Genomic DNA, 25,640 nt, shown 5'->3' on the forward strand with positions numbered 1-25,640 from the left:
CATTGTACAATGACCATGGCTCCTGTGATCGAATCTGATCATTGCCCTGTGTGAATATCCTGCCAAACAGCCAACACATTTTGCTTAGCAGAATCTGTGTTTTCTCTTCCTTTAGCATGTTCCAGTCCTCAGGCTGTGCGACTTCACGTTGCCTAGCAACCACTTCCTGTCTGAGTGGCTACCATTTGTCTCCACATAGCTGCATCTACACAAAGAGCTGTTTAGTTATTGGAGCATACTGCAGTTCTGTTTGTTTTCCAAAAAAAAACTTCCATGAACTTACTATGCCCATCACGAAATACCTGGGGTGTCTTTTTACATATACTCATGCTGGGTGAGAGAAATATCTCGGCAAAAGACAACTTTTCCCATTTTTTTATACAAAGTTGGCATTTGACCAAGATATTTATCTCACCCAGCATGGGTATATGTAAAATGACACCCCAAAACACATTGCCCAACTTCTCCTGAGTACGGCGATACCAGATGTGTGACACTTTTTTGCAGCCTAGATGCGCAAAGGGGCCCACATTCCTTTTATGAGGGCATTTTTAGACATTTGGATCCCAGACTTCTTCTCACGCTTTAGGGCCCCTAAAATGCCAGGGCAGTATAAATACCCCACATGTGACCCCATTTTGGAAAGAAGACACCCCAAGGTATTCAATGAGGGGCATGGCGAGTTCATAGAAATTTTTTTTTTCGGGCACAAGTTAGCGGAAATTTATTTTTTATTTTTTTTCTCACAAAGTCTCCCTTTCCGCTAACTTGGGACAAAAATTTCAATCTCTCATGGACTCAATATGCCCCTCACGGAATACCTTGGGGTGTCTTCTTTCCGAAATGGGGTCACATGTGGGGTATTTATACTGCCCTGGCATTCTAGGGGCCCTAAAGCGTGAGAAGAAGTCTGGAATATAAATGTCTAAAAATTTTTACGCATTTGGATTCCGTGAGGGGTATGGCGAGTTCATGTGAGATTTTATTTTTTGACACAAGTTAGTGGAATATGAGACTTTGTAAGAATTTTTTTTTATAATTTCCCCCCTTACAGGGGGGTGATCAATGACAGGGGGGTGATCAGGGAGTCTATATGGGGTGATCACCCCCCTGTAAGGCTCCATTCAGATGTCCGTATGTGTTTTGCGGATCCGATCCGTGGATCCGTAAAAAACATACGGACATCTGAATGCAGCCTTACAGGGGGGTGATCAATGACAGGGGGGTGATCAGGGAGTCTATATGGGGTGATCACCCCCCTGTTATTGATCACCCCCCTATAAGGCTCCATTCAGATGTCCGTATGTGTTTTGCGGATCCAATCCATGTATTCGTGGATCCGTAAAAATCATATGGACGTCTGAATGGAGCCTTACAAGGGGGTGATCAATGACAGGGGGGTGATCAGGGAGTCTATATGGGGTGATCACCCCCCTGTTATTGATCACCCCCCTATAAGGCTCCATTCAGATGTCCGTATGTGTTTTGCGGATCCGATCCATGTATCCGTGGATCCGTAAAAAACATACGGACATCTGAATGCAGCCTTACAGGGGGGTGATCAATGACAGGGGGGGGATCAGGGAGTCTATATGGGGTGATCACCCCCCGTTAAGGCTCCATTCAGACGTCTGTATGTGTTTTGCGGATCCGATCCATGTATCAGTGGATCCGTAAAAATCATATGGACGTCTGAATGGAGCCTTACAAGGGGGTGATCAATGACAGGGGGGTGATCAGGGAGTCTATATGGGGTGATCAGGGGTTAATAAGGGGTTAATAAGTGACAGGGGGGGTGTAGTGTAGTGGTGTTTGGTGCTACATATTACTGAGCTGCCTGTGTCCTCTGGTGGTCGATCCAAACAAAAGGGACCACCAGAGGACCAGGTAGCAGGTATATTAGACACTGTTATCAAAACAGCGTCTAATATACCTGTTAGGCGTTAAAAAAAATCGCATCTCCAGCCTGCCAGCGAACGAACGCCGCTGGCAGGCTGGAGATCCACTCGCTTACCCTCCGATCCTGCGAACGCGCGGGCCTGTGTGTGCGCGTTCACAGGAAATCTCGCGTCTCGCGAGATGACGCATATATGCGTGACTCTGCGCAGGGCTGCCGCCTCCGGAACGCGATCCTGCGTTAGGCGGTCCGGAGGCGGTTAAACAACACAATGTAACTCCAAGTCAATCACACTTCTGTGAAATCAAACTGTCCACTTAGGAACAACACTGAGTGACAATCAATTTCACATGCTGTTGTGCAAATGGGATAGACAACAGGTGGAAATTATAGGCAATTAGCAAGACACCCCCAATAAAGGAGTGGTTCTGCAGGTGGTGACCACAGACCACTTCTCAGTTCCTATGCTTCCTGGCTGATGTTTTGGTCACTTTTGAATGCTGGCGGTGCTTTCACTCTAGTGGTAGCATGAGACGGAGTCTACAACCCACACAAGTGGCTCAGGTAGTGCAGCTTATCCAGGATGGCACATCAATGCGAGCTGTGGCAAGAAGGTTTGCTGTGTCAGTCAGCGTAGTGTCCAGAGCATAGAGGCGATACCAGGAGACAGGCCAGTACATCAGGAGACGTGGAGGAGGCCGTAGGAGGGCAGCAACCCAGCAGCAGGACTGCTACCTCCGCCTTTGTGCAAGGAGGAACAGGAGGAGCACTGCCAGAGCCCTGCAAAATGACCTCCAGCAGGCCACAAATGTGCATGTGTCTGCTCAAACGGTCAGAAACTCCATGAGGGTGATATGAGGGCCCGACGTCCACAGGTGGGGGTTGTGCTTACAACCCAACACCGTGCAGGACGTTTGGCATTTGCCAGAGAACACCAAGATTGGCAAATTCGCCACTGGCGCCCTGTGCTCTTCACAGATGAAAGCAGGTTCACACTGAGCCCATGTGACAGACGTGACAGAGTCTGGAGACGCCGTGGAGAACGTTCTGCTGCCTGCAACATCCTCCAGCATGACCGGTTTGACATTTGGTCAGTAATGGTGTGGGGTGGCATTTCTTTGGAGGGCCGCACAGCCCTCTATGTGCTCGCCAGAGGTAGCCTGACTGCCATTAGGTACCGAGATGATATCCTCAGACCCCTTGTGAGACCATATGCTGGTGCGGTTGGCCCTGGGTTCCTCCTAATGCAAGACAATGCTAGACCTCATGAGGCTGGAGTGTGTCAGCAGTTCCTGCAAGACTAAGGCATTGATGCTATGGACTGGCCCGCCCGTTCCCCAGACCTGAATCCAATTGAGCACATCTGGAACATCATGTCTTGCTCTATCCACCAACGTCACGTTGCACCACAGACTGTCCAGGAGTTGGCAGATGCTTTAGTCCAGGTCTGGGAGGAGATCCCTCAGGAGACCGTCCGCCACCTCATCAAGAGCATGCACAGGCGTTGTAGGGAGGTCATACAGGCATGTGGAGGCCACACACACTACTGAGCCTCATTTTGACTTGTTTTAAGGACATAACATCAAAGTTGGATCAGCCTGTAGTGTGTTTTTCCACTTTATATTTGAGTGTGACTCCAAATCCAGAATTCCATGGGTTGAAAAATTTGATTTCCATTTTTTAATTTTTGTGTGATTTTGTTGTCAGCACATTCAACTATGTAAAGAACAAAGTATTTCAGAAGAATATTTAATTAACTCAGATCTAGGATGTTATTTTTGTGTTCCCTTTATTTTTTTGAGCAGTGTACTTTCTATATAGTGCATTTGGGTAGTGCAGCATTTGTTTTGGGTGCAGTTGGTAGAAATGTACCGCCTCTGACTCTAGCTTTAAAAAAAATTACCTAATAATATTGTGTGATTTATTAACGTTCACATAATTTAGAAAAGTTTAGAAATAGTAATCATACATATATTTTAGGTAAAGGCCCTTATTTATTGGAAACATTGATGAGCAGAGTGTTCTAGTGGTGATAGATAATCAGTTCTCTCCTCTCCAGTGTTCTCTCCTGTCCTTATACCATAAACAGTGATTAGCAGGGTGTTCTAGTGGTGATAGATAATCAGTTCTCACCTCTCCAGTGTTCTTTCCTGTGCCTTATACTCTGTATTTGCTGCACCAAGGCCCTTAGTTACAATGCCTGAGACTGTGCTGCACATGCTCAGTAATGAAGACTAGAGGAGGAAGTTCAGTATTAGGCATGCCTGCAGTCATCTCTGAGCTGCTAGACAGAACAGGAAGACAGAAAGGGTTTATCCGGGAGGAAGTAACTTTTCACAGGATCCTGCAGCCTGCCTTTGCTATGGAAAGAATCCTACTCTCCTCCACTATGGTCCTGCGAACATTTAAAGGGCTTTTCTGACTTTTTTTTTTTATATTAATGACCTATCCTCTGGAGAGGTAATCAGTATCTGCTAGGTGTCCCCTTTATACTACAGAAATTTATTACTAAATTATTGGCCATTTATGTCTGAGTCGCAGTCAGAACTTTGGCTTACTGACTCGACAGCCCTGATGAAAAGGACAGTAGAAAAATATATATTGTTTGAAACATAATTTTTTTTTTTTCCCCAGACAGTAACCCTGTGACTTCTCAAAGCCATTAGATTGTCCATAAAACGTACTGGAATTGTTTGCATGTGTAGGCAGCTTTAACCCCTTAAGGACACAGCCCTATTTCACCTTAAGGACCAGGCCATTTTTTGCAAATCTGACCAGTGTCAATTTAAGTGCTGATAACTTTAAAACGCTTTGACTTACCCAGGCCGTTCTGAGATTGTTTTTTTGTCACATATTGTACTTCATGACACTGCTAAAATTGGGTCAAAAAAGTTAATTTTTGTTAACAATTTTGAAAAATTAGCACATTTCAAAGTATCAGTTTCTCTACTTCTGTAATACATAGTAATACCCCCAAAAATTGTGATGACTTTACATTCCCCATATGTCTACTTCATGTTTGTAGCATTTTGGGAATGATATTTTATTTTTTGGGGATGTTACAAGGCTTAGAAGTTTAGAAGCAAATTTAGAAATTTTTCAGAAATCTTAAAAATCCCACTTTTTATGGACCAGTTCAGGTTTGAAGTCACTTTGTGAGGCTTACATAATAGAAACCACCCAAAAATTACCCCATTCTAGAAACTACACCCCTCAAGGTATTCAAAACAGTTTTTACAAACTTTGTTAACTCTTTAGGTCTTCCACAAGACTTCATGGCAAATGGACATAAATTTTAAGAATTTAGGTTTTTTGGAAAATATTCCAATATAATAAATTTTTTTCCTGGAAAAAAACAAGGGTTAACTGCCAAACAAAAATCAAAATGGGTTGCCCTGATTCTGTAGTTTGCAAAAACACCCCATATGTGGTCGTAAACTACTGTTTGGCCAAACGGGAGCACATAAAAAGAGGGGAACGCCATATGGGTTTTGGAAGGCAGATTTTGCAGGACTGGTTTTGTTTATACCATGTCCCATTTGAAGCCCCCCGTTGCACCCCTAGAATAGAAATTCCAAAAAAGTGACTCCATCTAAGAAAGTACACCCCTCAAGGTATTCAAAACTGGGTTTACAAACTGTTAACCCTTTAGGTGTTCCACAAGAGTTAATGGCAGATGGAGAAACAATTTTGGAATTTATATTTTTTGGAAAATTTTCAATTTTAACCCTTACTTTATTACTGGAAAAAATGGGTTAACAGCCAAATAAAACTCAATATGGGTTGCCCTGATTCTGTAGTTTGCAGAAACACCCCATATGTGGTCATAAACTACTATTTGGCTAAACGGCAGGACATAGAAGAAGGGGAACACCATATGGTTTTTTGGAAGGCAGATTTTGCTGGACTGGTTTATTTACACCACTTACCCTTTCAAGCCCCCTGATGCACCCCTAGAGTAGAAACTCCATAAAAGTGACCCCATCTAGGAAACTACGGGATAAGGTGGTTGTTGTTTTGGGACTCTTTTATGGGTAAATATGATTTTTGGTTGCTCTATATTTCACTTTTTTGAGGCAAGGTAACAAAAAATTTAAATTCTAAAATTGTTTCTACATTCGCTATTTAGTTTTGTGGAACACCTAAAGGGTTAACAAAGTTTGTAAAGTAACTTTTGAATACCTTGAGGGGTGTAGTTTCTTAGATGGGGTCACTTTTTTGGAGTTTCTAGTCTGGGCTACATCAGGGGGGGGCTTCTAATGGGACATGGTGTAAAAAAAACTGGCCATCAAAATCTGCCTTCCAGAAACCATATGGCGTTCCCTTCATTCTATGCCCTGCTGTGTGGCTATATAGCCATTTACGACCACATATGGGGTGTTTCTGCAAACTACAGAATCAGGGCCATAAATATTGAGTTTTGTTTGGCTGTTAACCCTTGGCACCGTTTTTATTTTATATTTTTAACGCTGTTCATCCGAGGGGTTTGGTCAAATGTTGTTTTTATAGGGCAGATTCTTACGAACGCGGCGATACCTAATATGTCTACATTTTAGAATTTATTTAGATTTTACACTATATTATCATTTTTGGAACCCCAAAAAATTATTTTAGTATCTCTGTAGCCTGGGAGCTAAATTTTTATTTTTTTAGTTGGGCGACTATCTAATGTAGGGGCTCATTTTTTGCGGGATGAGATGGCGGTTTTATTGGCACTAACTGGGGGTGCATATGACATTTTGTTTGCTCGCTATTACACTTTTTGTGATGTTAGGTGTCCAAAAATGGCATTTTTTTACACTTTTTTTTTTTTTTTTTTTTTTTTTTTAACGCTGTTCATCCGGGGGGGTTGGGTTACATGTTACTTTTATAGAGAAGATTTTTACGGACGCGGCGATGCCCAATATGTATGGCTCTCAGACTTTGGAGACACTAAGCAGGCATCCTCAAACTGCAGCCCTCCAGATGTTGTATAACTACAATTCCCACCATGTCCTGCTGATGGCTGTAGGTTGTCTGGGCATGCTGGGAGTTATAGTTTTACAACATCTGGAGGGCCGCAGTTTGAGGATGCCTGCACTAAAACTGATATTTTTTGGAAAAAAAAAATTGTTTCTGTGTCTCCAAAGTCTGAGAGACATATTGCCCCGATCATCCTGCGTTATCGATTGCTTCAGGGAGTATCACACTTCCATGGAGTACAACATTTTTATAATCCCCATGGAAGTGTGATACTCCCTGAAGCAATCGATAACGCAGAGGCCCGGATGATCGGGGCAAGTGTCACATTGAGTGGTGGTGTCCTTCCGTATCCCCCTCTTGTGACACACTCTGCATCTTTTTTGGTTTCGTCCCTTCTTTCCAGTATGGGGGACCACACCTGGAAAATGTTGGCCAGGGACGATCCGGGTGCCTCCAGTTCCCGATGTACTCCAGCCTGCTCTTTCCCGGTCCGAAAAGATCAGGTCCTTGAGGACTGCCTCATAGAATTGGAGGAATGTCCCTGTGCTGCCAGCGCTTCGGGATAGTACGAAAGAGTTGTACATGGCAACCTGTACCAAGTAGACCGCAACTTTTTTGTACCATGCCCGGGTTTTGTGCATGGCGTTATATGGCTTGAGGACTTGATCAGAGAGATCAACTCCTCCCATATACCGATTGTAGTCGACGATACAATGGGGCAAGTGGCAGGGGGGGGGGTCTAGGGTCTGAAAGCTGAAACAAAAAAGTTTAGAATAAAAGTGCTTTTTTTTCCCCTAACTTTTCCCTTCTGTCCCTGCTTAATGGTGCCTCTCCCTCACTGACCCTAACCTACCTGGGTGGCGATGGGTGCAGGAGGGTGATGGATGGCGATTAGGGGGACTCAGAAGCTGGTGCTGGACGGTGCTGCAGGGTGCTCGTGCAGAACAGGAAGAGGAGGGGAGAGAGGAGCGCAGGAAGTTTGAATCTCGCGCCTCTCTCCCCTGCACCAATCAGCACCCTGGACAGCAGCATTCAGCACCAGGGCCAGCACCGCCTCTCCAAATCTTCGGATTGTGATTGGTGGTGTATAATCACGCCATCGATCGCAGTCTTTTTCCGGTTCATCGGGTCACCGGAGACCCGAATGGACCGGAAACGCAGCAAACCGCAGGTCTGAATTGACCTGCGGTTTTCAGCGATCGCCGATATGGGGGGGTCAAATGACCCCACCTGGCGTTGTTACAGGATGCCGGCTGAATGATTTCAGCCGGCATCCTGTTCCGATTAACCCCCGCGGCGCCGGAATCGCGTTTTAAAGCCATGACGTACCGGTACGTCATGTGTCCTTAAGGAGTCGGGAAACATGCCGTACCGGTACGTCGTGTGTCCTTAAGGGGTTAAAGCCCTTTTTTCCAGTTATCTGATATATAAATATGTGTATTTTATAGAGGGTCTACAACTGTAGTCTCCAACCGGCTGGGTGACTTAATGCCGTCAACTACTTATCTACAATAATGTTTCCACATTGACAGTATTGCACACACAACTTAAAAGGTAGTATTGGTTATACCGCGTTCTTCACTTCGTTCAGTCTGTGATTAAAGAGGTTCCAACTGAAAACCAGAAACTTCCAGGACTTGAAAACGTTAGAATATTTACCTGCAGTTGTTGAATATGGCTCACAGGGTAGAAGCAGCTAGGGTTTCTGCTAATTTTGAGAGTCCTAGCATAATCGTCTACAGCAGGGTTTCTCAAACTATTCCTGTTCTGGCTGCACAAGGCAGTCCATGGTGATGCAGGGTCTTCACTAGTGAACAAATATTACCATACAACACCCATATAGCAGTGTCAAACAAATACCACCATGTAGCACACGCAATACTAAATGCCACAGTGCAGCACAACAGATCTATTCTTTATCAGCATTATGAAACACCACAGTGCAGCACAGAATGCCTCCCCTAAAGCGCCAAATACCACAGTGCAGCAGAACATACCTCCTCAGCTGTGCTAAACAAGTACCACAGTGCAGCAGAACATACCTCCTCAGCTGTACTAAACAAGTACCACAGTGCAGCAGAACATACCTCCTCAGCTGTGCTAAACAAGTACCACAGTGCAGCAGAACATACCTCCTCAGCTGTGCTAAACAAGTACCACAGTGCAGCAGAACATACCTCCTCAGCTGCACTAAACAAGTACCATAGTGCAGCAGAACATACCTCCTCAGCTGTGCTAAGCAAGTACCCCAGTGCAGCAGAACATACCTCCTCAGCTGTGCTAAACAAGTACCACAGTGCAGCAGAACATACCTCCTCAGCTGTGCTAAACAAGTACCATAGTGCAGCATATAATAACTTCCATGAAGCACAAAATACTACAGTGCAGCAGAACATCCACTACTCACAAAAAGTTAAGGATATTTGCCTTGTGGGTGAAATGCACATGTCCAGTGTTTACTTTTTGCACAACTTAAACTTAATTTTATCTTCATGGACAACAATGCTCCAACTCACCGAGGTCGCATCATTGGACTATGGCTTCTGGAGACTGCGGTACCTCAAATGGAGTGGCCTGCACTTTCTCCATACTTGAATCCCATTGAAAACCTATGGGATCAGCTGAGTTTCCATGTAGAGGCTCTTCACTCTGTACCCCAGAACCTCAATGATCTGAGGGGCGCCCTTTAAGCGGGGTGAGATGCCATGCCTCAGCAGACAATAAGTCGACTTGTGAACAGGATGAGACATCGTTGTCAAGCTGTAATTGATGCTCAAGGCCACATGACAAGTTACTGAGACATTGACATTTTGGTGGGTGGGGGGGGGGGGCTTTTGTTGGCTTTTGTTTCAATAAATTGTTTGAGATGATGGAATCGCCATTGCGGCTTCTACTTAAATGCCCTACTATCATGATATAATATTACTGTAGTGTGAACTTTTTAAATTTTCCATCAATTTCAACCAAAAGCCAAATATCCCTAACTTTTTGTGAGTAGCGTAGCTCCCCAGCAGTACCAACAGGTACCACAGTGCAGGACACAACGTGGGGAATATATCGGCATTGATGTAAAGGAAAACTGGCTTGGTTGCCCCTAGCCCCACCTTTTTATTTTTCAGAGCTCCTTTAGAAAATGAAAGAGGGAATCTGATTGGTTGCTATGGGCAACTAAGACCGTTTTCCTTTACACCAGTTTTGATACATCTTTGAGCCTTCCAAATGTCTCCCCAGGAGCACCAAATACCACAAAGCCGATTGTTACACAGAGGGGAGAGATTGTTTCTGGTCTACAGTAGTTCCATCTTGTGTCTGAAACTATAGCCCATGTATAGCAATCTTTGGCACCCCATTGCTGCCTGCCCAGCTGTTATCGTAGCTCTCATAGAAGTGAATGGCCATGCTGGGAGTTCCCCCCCAGAACAGCTGGAGTGCAGAAGGTTGCTGACACCTGGTGTACACGGTGAAGTGTACCTTTTTGCCTTCAGATATACTGTATTGAATTTTATTCATGTTTTCCTCCACTGTACCCGCAGGACGTTCACGTGACCAGACTCTGACTGCCAAACACAAGTGTCACATGATACAGTAGGGGGATAGACGGGGATACAGCCGCAACCCGGCAAATTTGCTAACGAGCGGCTGGACAAATACTGCTGTGCGCAACAGTTTTAGTCTGACCACCCCCAGCATATTTTCCAGGTTGCAGCCAGATTATAGTGAATGGGGCCGGACAGAACCACAGTAACAACTGGTATTCACGGATCTGGCACAGCCTGCCGGAACAGTTTTTAACGTAAATGTGAAACAAGCCTAACTCAAGTATTTTAGTCTGTATTTTAATCTCATTTAATTTTTGGGGGTCTGTGATATTGATAGTGAAGGCAGATTTGCATTCTTTTTATTTCCCACCATTTTCATATGTAAATTTGTTTGAATAATGTAGATGGGTAAGACTCCTCAGTCTCTATTTAAGTGTTGCCTTTTTTCTATTTCCAGTGATGCAAGATATGCAAATGCAATCATACTTTCACTTTTAGGCCCCTTGCAGACGAGCGTGTCACACTCCGGACTCGCAGCGCAGCTCCCGGCCTGACCTCCCAGCACTGACGGGGTTACATAGCATTATATTGATTTTATGATGCTATGTAACCCTTACAGTTCTGGAATGTATTGGATAACACTGGCAGCATTATGTCAGTGTCATCTAAGGAGCCCTCGGCTAGAACTGTATGGCGACTTTGAGTCACCCACAGTTTGTGGTAAATTTGCAGCATAAGGCCCTGTTCACACATGATTTTCTGCTAGCAGAATATTGGTGGGGATGCGGAAATGTCTCAGATGCGGCTGGAAGCCGCAGCTGGTGTCCAATTGCGGTTTAGCTCCATTCATTGGTGCTAAATCGTGAGTGTGTCTCTGGGATTGAAATTGAAAAAATGACAACAAAAGACATTTTAACAATGCACCATGTTAAAAACAGTATGGCTCACAAGTGATTTTAGGTTTTCTCCATCAGGTTTTCCCATAGATAAGCAATACGGTTAAGTGAGATTGACTGTAATGCAGCTATTTTGCTGCAACTCGCAGGTAACCACAGGTGTTGCCATGAAACCACTGTAGGAAGGTGCAAGGGACCGTCGTTGACAGAAGGTATATGTCACCGAGGTTCCTGGCATCGGTGGAGTAAGAGCCAGTTTTCATGTTTCAGCAGCAGTTGCTGTTTGACACCTTGCTATTTAGTATTGCTGATCCGGGACGTCTCTTACTGGGAGTAGTCAAAGTGCTGGGTGGGTGACTACTCCCCACGTTCCAGGCCGGGTCTTGACTGGCCTATATAAAAAACCCAGCCAGCAGTGTCAGCTGGTGGTAATTACCTCTCTCTCTGACAGTGGAGCTTTGGCAATCGCTGGATTGAGATCTGAGCCGTGTGCTAGGCTGGAGGCCTGAGTTTGGGAGGTCTGCTCTGTCCTGAGCAATGCCGATCGGGTGTGAATTAACACCTAGGATAACAGGTGACAGTTTTGCTGTATGAACTGTCTAGGTGTGAACGAACACCAAAACTGCAAATGGACTGTCGTATTGTTTTGTTGCCATAAGTGTGAATAAAACACTGAAGTTTTTGAGTTACAAACTGGTCTTTGCCTCTATACTGCGTCCACTTGTCCGGTCTACCAGAGCGAATCCCCACACCACCTTAAAGAGATTCTGTCAGCATGATGAACCCAATTCATCCAAAGCAGTCCTTAAAGCACTGCTTGGTAGCACCCCTGTGCTCTGCACACTCCCCTATTCCCTTGATTGACAAGCCTAGAAGTCAGCATGCTGAGGGAAGAGAGGTGTCCCAGCATGTACATATCATACACACTACTTACCAAATATAGGTTTTCTGTGCTTAGAAAGCTAATACTTATTGCTGGTTTATTCACATGCACAATATATGATTATAAAGACACACCAGTAGAATGTATTAGCTTTCTAACTATAGAAAAACACTCTTCTCAATGTGGTATGGCTGTAGCCTGGAGGTATGTGCAGCCTTAAGCTACTTTCCCTACTTTGCGTTGTTGTCTTCCGGTATTGGGCAGAGGATCTTAATACTGGAAAAAAACGTTTGTTTAGTCCTCATGCATTCTGAATGGAAAGAGAGACGTTCAGCATGCAACAGGATGTCTTCCATTGCGGCAGCATTCTGTTTTGTGACCGGACACAAAACCGCTGCAAGCTGCAGTTTTGATCCAGCACTGAAAACAATAACTCAATGGTGAAGGATGCGTTTTTTTAGGTGCCTAAAAACCGGATCCATCACCCATTGACTTTCAACGTATTTAGTGACGGATGCATTTTTTTCCGTTTTGATTTCACACAACCGCATCCTAACGGAACGGATGCATCCTGAAGTGCTAAATCAAAACCGATCCGTTTACTTCCGGGGTTGAGATCCTCTGCCGGATCTCAATACCGGCATTAACAACACAAGTGTGAAAGTAGCGTTATATGTCTATGTCCCAGATTCAAATCCCATAAAATAATTCTATATTTTTTATTTATTTTTTATCCCTCATTTAACCTATAATAATTTAATAATTTTGAGAATATAGTTTTTCTATGCTTAGAAAGCTAATACATATTGCTAGTTTAGTCATGGGCACAATATATTTTTGTAAAGACACCAGTAATAGGGCGGTACTCTAGATTATGATGTGCTGGTTTAAGATTCAAAATTGTGGTCTGGTTTTCTCACACCATCCATTTACTATGATAATCTCTATTCTTCTTTGCATCTCCCTGTGCATAATCCACTACAAAGTGTACAGGCTTTATTGCAACCTTTACAAGAGTCATAGACACCTGTACAGGCACTTTTACGCTTTGAAAAAAGTCTCATGAATGAAGCTTTCCCTGCACTTGATGAGTGCACTATGAATGGCACAGGTAGCACAACAATACTGCTGGTGCTCCAAACGCCAATAACAAAACTCTATACTAACAAGTCACCGCCAGGGGTGAACATAGCGTAAAGAGCTATGTTATTAGAAAGGAGGCTGCTGATTGGCTAATTTAGGCGCACTACAGGTCCATCCAGCACCATTCTGAGACCGCTGCGGAGGGGGAAGCTCACTGGTGTGGCTGTGCTGCCATCACTTCCAGTGGAATGGCGGGGTAAGCAGCATCTTGTAAGAGGTGGCTGCTAGTGAATGTTAAGGTACCTTCCTGGGGCTTATTAACCATAACCAGTGCCACCCAGGGTGTTTATTAATCTTTCAGTGCACTCTAGTTTGTAGATGCCAGGTGTCTGCACACATCTCTTAGGGACAACTGTATTCAGAAGGTGCAGTGAAGTTGCAGTTTGCCATGAAAATGCAGCATTAAAAAAAACACAATTTTGACACATTGCAGGAGTCGCAGTAAAATATTTTGAGTCTGGGGTATAGCATTAGGTACTCTGAGTTGCTCCTTTCCATCGACGATGTTGGTCACGTTTCCACAGTGCCACCAAGCCATGCACGGCCACCAGACCACCGCTGCTTTCTCCAGCACTCTAGTTTCACCTTCTATAGTACCACCCACTGCCACCGCTGCTGCCACCTACTACGACCAGACCTCCCTGTTCAATTGTTACTATTGAGTTTTACATGTGCTACTGCTCTGGTCCCTGAGTGGCGGATTTGGTGCTTCGAGAAAGGTAGAGATTCAGTGTTAAGTCTTATGTTTAGTGTATGATGTCAGATACATTTAAAATGGTCTAAATTGGCTATTTATGCATGGAAGACAGTTATAGAGTAGACGAGTAATGGTTTCCCTGCATAAATAGCAACTTCTTAATGTTGTGTAGGCCTACATATTATTTATTTTGAATCAATGCAGCTTTCATTCTCTTCCTTAGCCAAAAATACTCCATAAAATGCTAAAGGGAGTATGTAGTGTGATCTCTGAGGGCATGCTGCAGATTTTCAGACCTGTTGTGTGCCCAGATTGACCATGGATTTTGCTGCAAAGTTGTCTGCTTTGTAGAGCGGTAGAGGAGGTCAAACATGAGCGTAACTAACTGTTTGAAATACCATATGCAGGACAGCGCACTGACTTTGTGATATCGCAACGTATTTTTGAGCAAAGATGTGTTTCAAGTTGGAATCATTACTTACAGTGACTAGGAGTATCTTCCGTCTCTTTTTAGTAGTTTTGGTGCCCCTTGGAATAATTTGACTGAGACGTCTATTATGACGGAATGAACAACGGAATGCCTCTAAATGGCATTCCGTTATGCATTCCATCATAGAATTGCATTATGGTCCGTGGTAATGGAATCCATAACGCAATTCAGCTTTTTCCATCAAACGAAGCGTGAACGAATTTAAAAATATGAAATTCACTCATCTCAAATTATTTTTAAATCAGATTCTTTTTATTGAAGATTTTTCATTTTAACAAAAGACAGAGCCCTGTCTCCCACTTTTCCCCCTCCCTCCCTCCTCCCAACATACCCCATGAGACAATTATGAGTAGAAAACATTGCATCATTATATCTGACATATCATTATCTTAGTTTTGCGTTATCTCAGTACCTTAATTCAGAACCATGCAGTTATGTGCCATGTGACATGCTTTACTTAAATACTCAGAAATGTATAGACGTACCGGTTATCCCCCTATTTCCGAAACCCTTAAAGCTATCTATCTTATTTATGTTCTCCGCCCCCCCCCTTCTATTTCTTCCCATACTACACACATTCTCTTGCACACTCTCTCATTCTGTTACAATTGCAGATTATAATGTTGAATCCATAACGACCATATTTTCTCAAACTTTTTTAAGCAGTTCCTTTTTTGATATACATAATTTTCAAGACTAATCAGCCCATGTATTTTTTTTACCAATTCTTCCACTGATGGCGATTGCCTATCTATCCAATGGAAAGCTATTACCTTCCTGGCCTGATATAAAACCCTAATGATAGCTAATCTTTTTTCGGCCATTGAGTTCGGCATACTCACTCCTCCTAACAAACACACCGATACAGTCATACTGAGCTCAACATCAAAAACAGTTTTTACCAATTCACTCACCCCTTCCCAGTATCTTCTTAATCTAGGGCAATTCCACATCAAGTGAATGAGGTCTGCATTCGCAACATCACACCTCGGGCAACAATCATCACTTCTATATCCCATTTTTTTCATCATAACAGGAGTTTTATATACTCTATGTAGTAACAGGAGTTGGGATACTCTTTGAGCCTCAATCACTGCAACCTGAGTGAAGTCCTCCAGGACAGTGTCCCATTGTTCCTCCGTTAAGTCAGGGGCATCTCTCTTCCACTTATCATATAATTGAAATTGTTGCTTCTTAAATTGTGCTTCCATAATACATGTGTAATTTAGGGATATCACTCCTTTTGTACCTCCACTAGATTTTACTAGATCTAATACTGAATTCTTCTTTGCAGGGTTTACTACTACTAACTGGTCCTGAGCGCGTATCGCGTGTCTCAGTTGCAGATATAAATAAAATTGAGACTTTTGCAACCCAAAATCTCTCTGTAGACTTGAAAATTCCTTAAGTGTATTATTATCAAATAATTGGCCCATGTATTTCAATCCCGAAGCTTTCCATATTTTTACCCCACTAATCTTGTTTTCTTCAGTATACATATAATTCGGCCAAATAAGAGTGATGTCTGAGTATCCTTGAATACCTATTATTTCTCTGGCCTTCCACCATACATTATGAATAGCTTTAAGTGTTCGATATATCTTACCCTTCTCTTGAAAAGTACCCTCCTCCAGAGCAGATCTTAGGTTTTGACATCCCGCCAATATCTGAATTATTTTGCTGGCCGTATCCAAGCCATCCGTCGACTCCCATCTCCTCATATGCTGCAATTGTGCCGCCAGATAATATGCCCTTGGGTCAGGGACCCCTAGACCTCCCCCATTTTTTGGTCTGCATAAAGTTTCCAATTTAATACGAGGCGCACCTTTCTTCCAAATAAGTTCCCTGAATATTGCATTAATTACATAAAAGATCCTAAGAGTGAGCCATACAGGAGAATTATGTAGCACATAGAGAAGTTGTGGCATTAGTATCATTTTTATCAGATTCGTTCTGCCTATGATCGATAGTGTTAATTTTGTCCAAGCGTTGACTTTCTGCCTAAACTTTTGAAGCAGTGGGGTAATGTTCAATCTCTCAAAGTCTAGCTCATTGTTTGAAACCTGTATACCTAAATATTTGAAAGATTGGACAACTTGCAAACCTTCTACGCATGAGTTGATGTTATTGGCAGTTCCCTTTAGTGGCATCAGTACAGATTTAGCCCAATTAATGCACAAGCCTGACATCTTCCCAAACCTATTGATTACTTCCATTGCCACCGGGAGAGATTCCCTCCAATTATCCATAAATAGCAACAGATCATCGGCGTACAACGCTACTTTCTCCTCTAGTGAACCATATATAAAGCCCTTTATCTCTACCGAAGACCTAATTGCTTCTGCTAGTGGTTCAATTGCTATTGCAAATAGTAGAGGTGACAGAGGACATCCCTGTCTTGTTCCTCTATGAAGTGTGAAACTGTCAGATAAATCTCCATTTACCCGGATCCTAGCTGATGGCTTGTTATATAAAAGTTGGATCCACCCTATAAAGGTCTGTCCAAACCCTAACTTCTGTAATACCTTCCACAGATATCTCCATTCTACACTATCGAAGGCTTTGGCCGCATCAAGGGATGCGACCGCCGCCTCCGAAGTGTGTCTCTGGCTTTGAATATTTAGATATAGGCGCCTGATGTTGACCGCCGTAGACATATTGGGCATGAACCCAGCCTGATCAGAGTGAATAAGATTAGTGATAATCAAATTCAAGCGATTCGCTAGAACCTTTGCTAGTATTTTAATGTCTACCTGAAGTAGTGAGATTGGTCTATATGATTCTGCCTCCAAAATATCTTTTCCTGGCTTCGGTAGAACCACAATCGTTGCCTCAGTCATACTAGCAGGTAATTTTTTCTGTGTCATCGCTTCCTTAAAAACCTCCAACAACTGTGGTAGCATAACTGATGCAAAACGCCTGTAAATCTCCACTGGCAGGCCATCTCCTCCCGGGGCTTTATTGTTGGACATACTTGCCAGAGCTATTTCCATCTCAGTGATAGTTATAGGGGAATCCAATTTGGCACACTGATCTGATGTGAGCGTAGGCATGTGCAATCTCTCTAGGAAGGAGTCTATTTCTTCATTAGGGGCGGATAGGCGAGATACATACAGCCCAGAGTAAAATCTCTTCATAATCTCTAGGATTTGTTCCTGTCTATTGCATATATCTCCATCTGTGTCTCTGAGAGCCGCAATATAATTAGATGGACGTTGAGCTCTTGAAATCAGGGCTAGCATCCTCCCTGTCTTCTCTCCTTCCTCATAATACCTTTGTTTTTGAAAGAACTGTTTGTTCCTGGCATTAGTTAATAACCTATCGTCCAACTCTTTCTGTGCCCCCTTCCATAATTCCCTGTGTCTATCTATTGGTTCCTTTATGTAAGTAGCTTCAGCCATCTCTAGTGCTTGCGTTAAAGATTGCACTTTAGCTCTAGTTTCACTTTTCTTTTTATTAACTTGTGCTATAAGTAGCCCTCGTAAGAAAGCTTTCATAGTGTCCCATACTATTAATCTTGTGGTTGTAGGCAAATTGATTCTAAAAAACTCCTCCAACTGTCCCTTGATGTTACCAATCTCTGGCAGAATAGGCAGCCAAAAAGGGTTAAATGACCATGTCATACCTTTACCCATTCTTGCTGGCCTAATGGCAACAGAGACTAAAAGGGGGAAGTGATCTGTCAGCCTTCTAGGCAGGTACTTAATTTCCTGAATTACTTTTCCCATTTCTGTATTTACTAATGCTAGATCAATTCTAGACAGCGAGTTAAATGTACTGGAACAGCATGAGTACTGTCTTACCTGCGGGTTCCTTTCCCTCCAAATATCCACTAAGAATACTTCCCGTAAAAGTCTCCCAAATGCAGTGCACTCTCCCGATACTCTCGTCTGTGTTCCTATTCTATCAACTTCAGGACAGACCACATTATTAAAGTCTCCCAGTATAATTGATGGTACCCCTGGAAAGTCTGACATAAAAGATAGAACTTTCCTAATCACCAGCGAGGAATATGGGGGCGGGATATAGACTCCACACATCACATAAGGCTGATTATATAGCGTACCATATAGGCACACATAACATCCGTCAGGGTCTACTTTGCTGGACAAACAACAGAACGGAATATCCTTATGTATCAAAATACTGACCCCTCTAGCGTATGTAGAATATGTGGAGTGATATCCCGCCCCCACCCATGCCAATCCAAGTAAATGTACCTGTTCCGGCAACAGGTGTGTCTCCTGTAGGCAGCATATGAGGGGATGTAGCGGACGGACGCTGTCCAGAATCGCCTTCCTTTTAGTATTTTCTTTAATCCCACGCACGTTCCAGCTAAAGATTTTAACACAGTTAGCCATTAGTAATATAACATAATCTTTTACCCACATTAAAGATCTCAATCTTTACGTTAAGTCTTGTACTCTTTTGCTCTGGAGGACGGCACTTCCACATCCATTCCATACTCTTTCTGTCACACTTCCACACATACCACATTTTGCATTGTCTCATACCCATTTCCAAAACTTCCCTAAACTTTAAACATGCCATTAAAAGGCAAAAAACTCTCTATAACCAACTACAGTTCACTGGGCTAGCCGATTGGTCCCACACCACGCCTCAGTACTAGGCCCGTGGGATTATCCTGTACCAGTCGGTAAGTCCAGCAGAATTCCCCAGCTAATATATAATCTTAGCAGGGGGACTCATCTCAAATTATAATCCGTGGTCTACCAGGAGGTTTGCTTACCTGTCTATGCAGATCACATAAAGATTTAGGCCTTGTCTTTAAAAGGGCTCCCATAGGGGCTTGCATCTGCTGCCCCTCTTTATGCTTCCAGCAATTTATTGAAGTTTTTTGCAGGCTTTTGTAGAAATCCGTAAATTGTAGCATGCGCCTTCAGGTGCCATATGTGCACTAATGCGCTCTGTATGGCAGATTGGCAGTACACTGAGGCCGTAGACATATTTGCCAAAGTTGGCTTCTGGATGTGCTCTGCAAGGCGCTGAAAACTTTTGGGATGTGGACATGCTCCTTTTTGTGTACAACATTCTTCTTTATTCTCTTTATCTCACAACCCTCTCAGAGCAGGTTATGGGTGTCAGGGTTGTGTCCGATAATGCCACGTACAGTTATATATCATGGTGGACTGCTTTCCAGGATAGTTGGCAAGTATGGCCATATGGCTCTGAACTAGCTGGACCTGCACACAGCTCTGCGATCTCCATGAAACCTAATGGAGAGGGAGTATTCACGTGTTGTCGCGCTCTTTTGACCAGGCTCCTCATTCACAGGATGAGTTTGGTGTCCCAGAGGTCGGATTAAATCGTCAAGTCAGGAGTTTTTTTTTTTTCTTTTTGTTTGTAAACTGTATTATCATATGTATTAATAGTTATGCCTTGTGCTTTGTGTTGACATCCGTGTGCTGTCCTTCTAGGTAGCATAACACCAACTGTTGAGCTGAATGGTCTTGCAATGAAGCGTGGTGAGCCGGCCATCTACAGGCCATTGGATCCAAAACCACTACCAAATCACAGAACGAACTACAACTACAGGGGGATGTACAACCAGAGGTTAGTGTGAGCCATTTCTATTCACTTCTTCTTTTAGTATGGACATGTAGGATCTATGTTTGCAGAGAAATTCTGACTTGGAACCTGTTCACGTTACTCAAAGAAAATTGTTGTTTAAAGGCGTTTTCTGCTTTCCCCATATTGATGACTTATCCTCAGGATAGGTCTTCGATATGAGACCAGCGGGGGGCTGACACCCCGACAGATCAGCTGTATGATGTAGCGCTGCATTCAGAGCTCCTCTGTCCTATTCACTTGAAAAAAATTGTGAAAAGAATGTGCAATGAGCAGGACCGTGGTACGGTTAGGCGGACGCCAAAATATGCAGTGGGTCCGGATATGGGTATATGAGTCTATAGTTTTTTTGTTCGTGGCGCCACTTGCAGGGTACAGTCTCGGGGCCCTTTAAGGTGTTGCAACTCACGTACCAGGTTAGGAATGCCAGAGTGGTGTAATGTCTCTGTGTAGCAGTAGGTATAGTGTCAATGGTGTCTCCTCCCTTGGTACGGCTGGACTTCTGGATCCTGGCTCACTTGCAATAAATGAGTGTGTTGCTAGTAGGAGTAATTGAGGGTTTTGGTAGCAGTAAATGAGATCCAGACTTGGGATATAATTCAACTTGTCTTTACTTGAGGCAGCATTAATCCAAATGAGGTACAGCAATAGTCTTGGCTCCCAGCAGGTATTGGCAATATATGGCAGGGATCACTATCTCTTCTGCTTCTATCATATGCCTGGAGAATATGGCAGGAATCTATATCTTCTGCTCTGTCTATCTTCTGCTGTGTATGGGACTGACTAGCTGAGGAGGAATTTGGCTTCTCCTGGTCTCTGGATGTTACTCACAGTTATGCTCACAGGGAATGGTTCGTCCTGAAGTTCTGGAGATGGCTGCTTGCTGGTCACCAGTTGAGGCTGAAGGGCTCAGACTGGGAAGGGTGATCTTTGGTCTCAACCGAGACGAGATCCTGGTTTGGGATCCCTATTTCTGGGAGCTCCTACTTGCACAGCCTTCCCCTTGCAGGGGGAGCTGGAACACTAACTCTAACTACCTTTCCTCCCCATGAGGCAGGACACTCTGCTCAAAGAGGGGGGAGCTAAACTGGAATAAACTATTCCAGTTTATATATGCTAAACCTGGTAACACATTGCTGCCATCTGCTGGTGTACATGTAAATTACAGCAAATACATGTAACTGGCTTAGAAAATGCACATTTGTGAGGAATATTACATAAAATCACATTAGATGACAAGGCACATGTTACCAACAAATAGTAGCGGGAAAAAGAGTTTAGTATAACATAACTCTGGGATGTTACAAATGCAGCACTCACAGGAGTGCTATGTTCTCTTCATACAGCTGATCGGCGGGGGTGCTGGGTGTCAGACCCCTGCGGATGTGATATTGATGACCAATCCTGAGGATAAGCCACAATATGGGGAAAGCAGAAAACCCCTTTAAAAGCTTTAGACAGCTTTGCACAGATTTTTTTTTTCTTTGCCCTTCATTTGCTTCCTTAATGCAAATCGAAGGAACTTTTCCAAAATGTTTTCTAAAGAGAAAGATCCTTGTTTATCCTTGATGTTATGACTTGTATTTCACTCATTTAAATCTGTGCTCTTTCTGTGATTAGTAGGAGTCCATTGGGTGGTCCTACTCAGTGATTGACAGCTGTCTGTGTATACACAGTCATACAGGGAAGGCACTTGATCACGGAGTAGGACCGTCCACCAGACTCCTAAGCATAGGAAGAACTTTTCTAGCAAAACAAGATCAGTAACGCTCCTCTTGCTCTATAAGATGCTGTGTGCAGATTGTGCTGCTTTTTCAATGCGACTGGTTTGCCTTAACTGCACAATTAAATTGAAATGAAATGACACCTTTCTACTGCCCCCATAAAGCTACTCATTTGTGTGCAGCTCACTAGGGGCAGAGCACATGCTTGAACTCCCACTCCTTTCATTTTGAGGGGTACTGGCAGGGGTGTAGCTATAGGGGGTGCAGAGGTAGCAGTCGCTACCGGGCCCAGGAGCCTGAGGGGGCCCAAAGACCCTTTTGCCACATAAGAAGACACTGGTATTATGGAAAGTGCATGCTGGTCAAGTTGCAACTCTGGCTGCAGGGAAGGGGTTAGGTCAAGAATTTGGCATGAGGGCGGTTGGCGGGTGCTGTTTCAATTTTTCAATTTTTACCTCCCTGGTCATAAAGCACTGAGGGAAGGGGGGCCCAAGCTGAAATCTTGCACCAGGGCCCATGAGCCTTTAGCTACGCCCCTGGGTACTGGGTCGCCATTCTCGTGTTCGATGGGGGTCCCTGCGGTATGACCCTCACCAATCTAATAGTAATCATCCCCTATTCTAAGGGATAACTTGTCACAACTGGAATACCCCTTTAATTTATAATGAGGCACACCATATTCCTGCAGACTGTGTACATGATTGAAATGTACATCATCTCATCGCTGGCGTAGATTTCGGTCTTCATTTACACTGGATAACTGACATAAATAATGATAAATGTGCCAGGGCTGGTGGTCGAGCTTATGCCAGGCACACTTTTCGAAATGTCATGTTTAAAAAGTCACAAACCCGCAGTTTGTGACATTTTTACAAACGTTTCTGACACAGGTTCCATAATAAATGATGCCTTTTAAATGTTTCTACTGTAGGATGACTGGTACTGAGAACTACTGATGTATAGGAAGTGCACGCTACTGGTCATTTTTCACACTCGTTCTGGTAAACAGTTTCCCACTGTATATGCGCCTTTTCCTTCAAGTGTCATGATTTAAAAATATTGTACCGCTAGTTAGATTTTAGATGATAGATTCCCACTGTTGGGCTGGTAAATGTTTGGCTTCGTTGACACTGTAATCATGATTTCAGGATTCCTTATGATCCATTTGTTAAACTAGTTTTTTTTAAAATCTCGATTAAAGGGGTTGTACCACGAAAAATATTCAAGTTTTTAAACTAGCTCCTTGATCTGAATTCTTGTGTAATTGCATGTCATTAAAAATTTAGCATAGCCACTGAGTTATTCAATATCTTATAGCGCCACCTGCTGTTTGTTCTTTTTTTCTTTGTCCTGCTCACTGAGATGGTCGCACATGCTCAGTTTCATCCTTCCACTGCCTCCTGAGCTGTGATAGGGAGAGCATGGACACGCCCCTTTAGCTGCAGCAGGAAAGACACTCCCCTTGAGCTTTCAGCTTGATATAAATCTAGCAGAGCAATGAATGGGGAGATCTCTGGATCCATGTGAGGTACAGGGCTGGTTCTAGCTTTGTTAGAAAGAGGTTGTCATGAACTATATGATGCCTATTTTCATTTTTTTTACATTATTCATGGAATAACCCCTTTAAGGCCAGATTTAAACATGACCTGTATCACATGTGGTTTTTGCTGCGGAAGTCAGCAGACTTCACCCTGTTCATTGCAATCTGCAACAAAAATTGACATGTTGCACATTTTAAATCTGCACCGCTGGTCAATTTATGCTGCGGTTTCTGTACGCAGCGTAATGATGAGTATTCACTTTGCTGGTACTGTATGACGCTGTGGATTTGCCGAATGAAAATCTACAACAGCAAACTTGCAGCTAATCGGTCACATGTGAACATCTGCGTTTGCATTCCAATTTTAGTGTTACGTCATAGGAACCCACTCCATCACCTTACGGACACTGACGGCGCCCAATGGACCCTACGGAATTATGGAATATGATTCAGGCTGATTGTGTCATGGTGTCCGTCATCTTACTGCATATTGGGCTATTTTCCCAGCATATGTGATGAAATCTGCTAAACTGGATCCGGCGCCCATAGACTTACTTACTAACTTGCTTTTAGTGGCTCGCAGTGCAGATGTGAACAGAGACTAGGTTAAGCTACTTTTGCATCTGCGTTTTCCTTTCTAGTTTTGAGATCCGGCAGAGCATCTCAAATCCAGAGGAAAAAAGCTTCAGTTTTGTCCCCATTCATTTTCAATGGGGGCAAAACTGAACAAACCGGAACAGAGTGCACCAGAATGCATTCCATTCTGGTTTGTTTCGTTTCCTTGCCGAACACAAAACTGTTTTTTTTTTTTGGACACTAAAAAAACTGATCCAGTTTCTTCATTTTCAATATAATACAACTAGATCTGTTCTGAACGGATCCATGCCAGATCTCCTAACCGGACAGCAAAAACGCATATGTGAAAGTAGCCTTATAATGAATCGGTCGGGTAATAATAAGTTTGATTCTCTATTTGCTGCACTTCAGCATGCCACACCATTCTGACCATCAAAAAGAAGCCTGACAGAAAGGCGTTAGCAGGCTTGTGAACTGTACAGTATACATGTAAATAAATTTTAGCAAATGGGAACATTTTTATCTGAAGTCCCAACTCTTGCCATTAGGGGTCGCCCTTTGCTCTTTTAATTCATGCTAACTTGCAGCCTCAGGTTTCAGGTCTTTTTGAAGAAGCATATTTTCGCTTTATGAAAGACTCTTTATTCTGTATTGGTAATTGGTATGTGAGTCTTGTTATAGCCCCTCAACTGTTAGAATGTATGCCCCAGTGATGCTCCTTATCCCCTCTTCTTTTAGTATATCTATAGAACTGTTGATGAGAAAATTAGGACACTCTGCGGGGCTTATCGGCATACAAGTAGTAAAAAAATAAATAAATGCTATCTTTGTTGGTGACATTTTTAGTTTTTATGGTGAAACCAGTATCAGAATTACCAGTAGTTACTAGACTTTTGGAGGATTTCGAAAGGTAGTCAAGTTTTAAAGTCTATCTCATAGAAAATTAAGTTTTTTAGATAAAGCACCACATCCACAGCCAAAAGCCTATACATTCCTAGGCCACACAGTAATGATGGCAAAGACTAGACTTACATACTTAGAATTAAAATTGTATGAAATGCAGAGTCATTATACAGTATATCCTCAATCATCCCCCACTAATCTACACAATTTTCAATAATTGGGCAAGGAAATTTCAAGACCACAAATCTCTTTAAAAAAATAAATATATATATATACCGTGTGTGTGTGTGTGTGTGTGTGTATATATATATATATATATATATATATATATATATATATATATATATATATATATAGTGAAAAATGGCGGCACTGGCTCCAATGAGAGAAGGCGGGTGCACGTCCCAAAGGGAATAGACTTGTCTCCCTGGTGGATATAATCAGAAAAATGAGCGGCACTCCAAAAGTAAAAGCAGTGAACCCTTTATTCACACCTGTGGTGCACCACAGGTGTGAATAAAGGGTTCACTGCTTTTACTTTTGGAGTGCCGCTCATTTTTCTGATTATATATATATATATATATACAGGTCCTTCTAAAAAAATTAGCATATTGTGATAAAGTTCATTATTTTCTGTAATGTACTGATAAACATTAGACTTTCATAGATTTTAGATTCATTACACACAACTGAAGTAGTTCAAGCCTTTTCTTGTTTTAATATTGATGATTTTGGCATACAGCTTATGAAAACCCATATTTCATCCGACCAATAAAAGAAAAGTGTTTTTAATACAAAAAA

General features: G+C 43.0%; 1 protein-coding gene across 3 annotated transcripts in view; it reads left to right on the top strand.

Annotated features, from left to right (window-relative positions):
- Window positions 1-25,640, top strand: part of STAU2 (staufen double-stranded RNA binding protein 2) — a 321,730-nt gene that overhangs the window by 44,729 nt on the left and 251,361 nt on the right. For all 3 annotated transcript variants that reach the window (XM_040431992.1, XM_040431994.1, XM_040431993.1), the window contains exon 6: window positions 19,946-20,081. In XM_040431992.1, coding sequence (XP_040287926.1) covers window positions 19,946-20,081 — 136 coding nt within the window. The remainder of the gene's footprint in view (window positions 1-19,945; window positions 20,082-25,640) is intronic.

Source organism: Bufo bufo, chromosome 5 (genome assembly GCF_905171765.1).
Source record: "Bufo bufo chromosome 5, aBufBuf1.1, whole genome shotgun sequence".
Lineage (NCBI taxonomy): Eukaryota > Metazoa > Chordata > Amphibia > Anura > Bufonidae > Bufo > Bufo bufo.